Source organism: Octopus bimaculoides, chromosome 30 (assembly GCF_001194135.2).
Source record: "Octopus bimaculoides isolate UCB-OBI-ISO-001 chromosome 30, ASM119413v2, whole genome shotgun sequence".
NCBI lineage: Eukaryota > Metazoa > Mollusca > Cephalopoda > Octopoda > Octopodidae > Octopus > Octopus bimaculoides.
In genome coordinates this window covers 7,865,302-7,866,345 of record NC_069010.1, presented here as the reverse complement: position 1 = coordinate 7,866,345, position 1,044 = coordinate 7,865,302, and the positions used below count along the sequence as shown (strand labels likewise).

Below are 1,044 nucleotides of genomic sequence, written 5' to 3'. Positions count from 1 at the left end.
GCCAGCTTAAGAGCTGCAACGGATTCCAATTGATTTGACCTGGTTTCTACAGCTGGATGCTCTTCCTGCCACCAACCACTTTACAAAGAGTGCTGGGTGCTTTTACACGGTGTCACACAGGCGCTTTTACGCGGCGTCGCACAGGAGCTTTTATATGGTGTTGCACAGACGCTTTTATGTGACACTGCATGGGTGCTTTTATGTGGCACTGAACCGGGAACCATGTGGTTGGTAAGGAGGGGGTGCTGAAAAGTTCCTGGCTTTGGGTAAAAGAAAATACAGGAGGATCAGTTAATTATGATTGTATTCCACATATTCCCCTCCCAGATTCACACTTATTGCAGTGGTCCCTCAGTTTTTCTAAGCCCCGTAAAAAAAAACTCGGGAGATTGGACCTCCAGCCAAGCCTTTCGCAACGCCCTGAAAACCAAGAACTGTTCAGCCCCTCTTCGTAATTGAATCGTTAGCTATTTCTAGAAAGAGAGATATGGATGGTGACAGCTGTCAGAGGAAAATGAACACGAAGAAAAGTTAATGGACAGAAGCAGAGATATAGAAATGCTTCTAACACTTACCTGTAACTTCCAAAAAACGTCTGCACAAAAGACAGACACATTATAATATAACTAACCACAAGCTTGAACCTCTCATACTCCCTTTTGTATTGAAATCTGAAATAAATAAGTATGTTAAATCTCTGCACGACAACGTGAAGTATATTTGCCACTTAAATGCGGCTAAACCCTAAGGGTGAATGCTATTATATAAACATTATTGTTATGAGCAGTAGTAGTATACGTAAATCAATCTCTTCATTGCCCACAGGGGGCTAAACATCGAGGCGACAAACTAGGACAGACAAAGCGATTATGTTGATTACATCGACCCCAGTGCATAACTGGTACCTATTTAATTGAGCATGAAAAGGATAAAAGGTAAAATCGACCTTGGCGGAATTTGAACTCAGAACGTAAAGACAGACAAAATACCGCTAAGCATTTCGCCCGGCGTGCTAATGATTCAGCCACCTCATCATCACCATTT

The 1,044-nt window shown here is 42.4% G+C and overlaps 2 protein-coding genes across 3 annotated transcripts in view; one reads left to right on the top strand and one right to left on the bottom strand.

Annotated features, from left to right (window-relative positions):
- LOC106872908 (papilin) overlaps positions 1–1,044 on the top strand; it is a 151,893-nt gene that overhangs the window by 122,318 nt on the left and 28,531 nt on the right. The gene's annotated exons all lie outside the window — the stretch shown is intronic.
- LOC106876350 (ion channel TACAN) overlaps positions 1–1,044 on the bottom strand; it is a 19,469-nt gene that overhangs the window by 3,803 nt on the left and 14,622 nt on the right. For both annotated transcript variants that reach the window (XM_014924850.2, XM_052978045.1), the window contains one exon: positions 576–671. In XM_014924850.2, the coding sequence (XP_014780336.2) occupies positions 576–671 (96 nt within the window). The remainder of the gene's footprint in view (positions 1–575; positions 672–1,044) is intronic.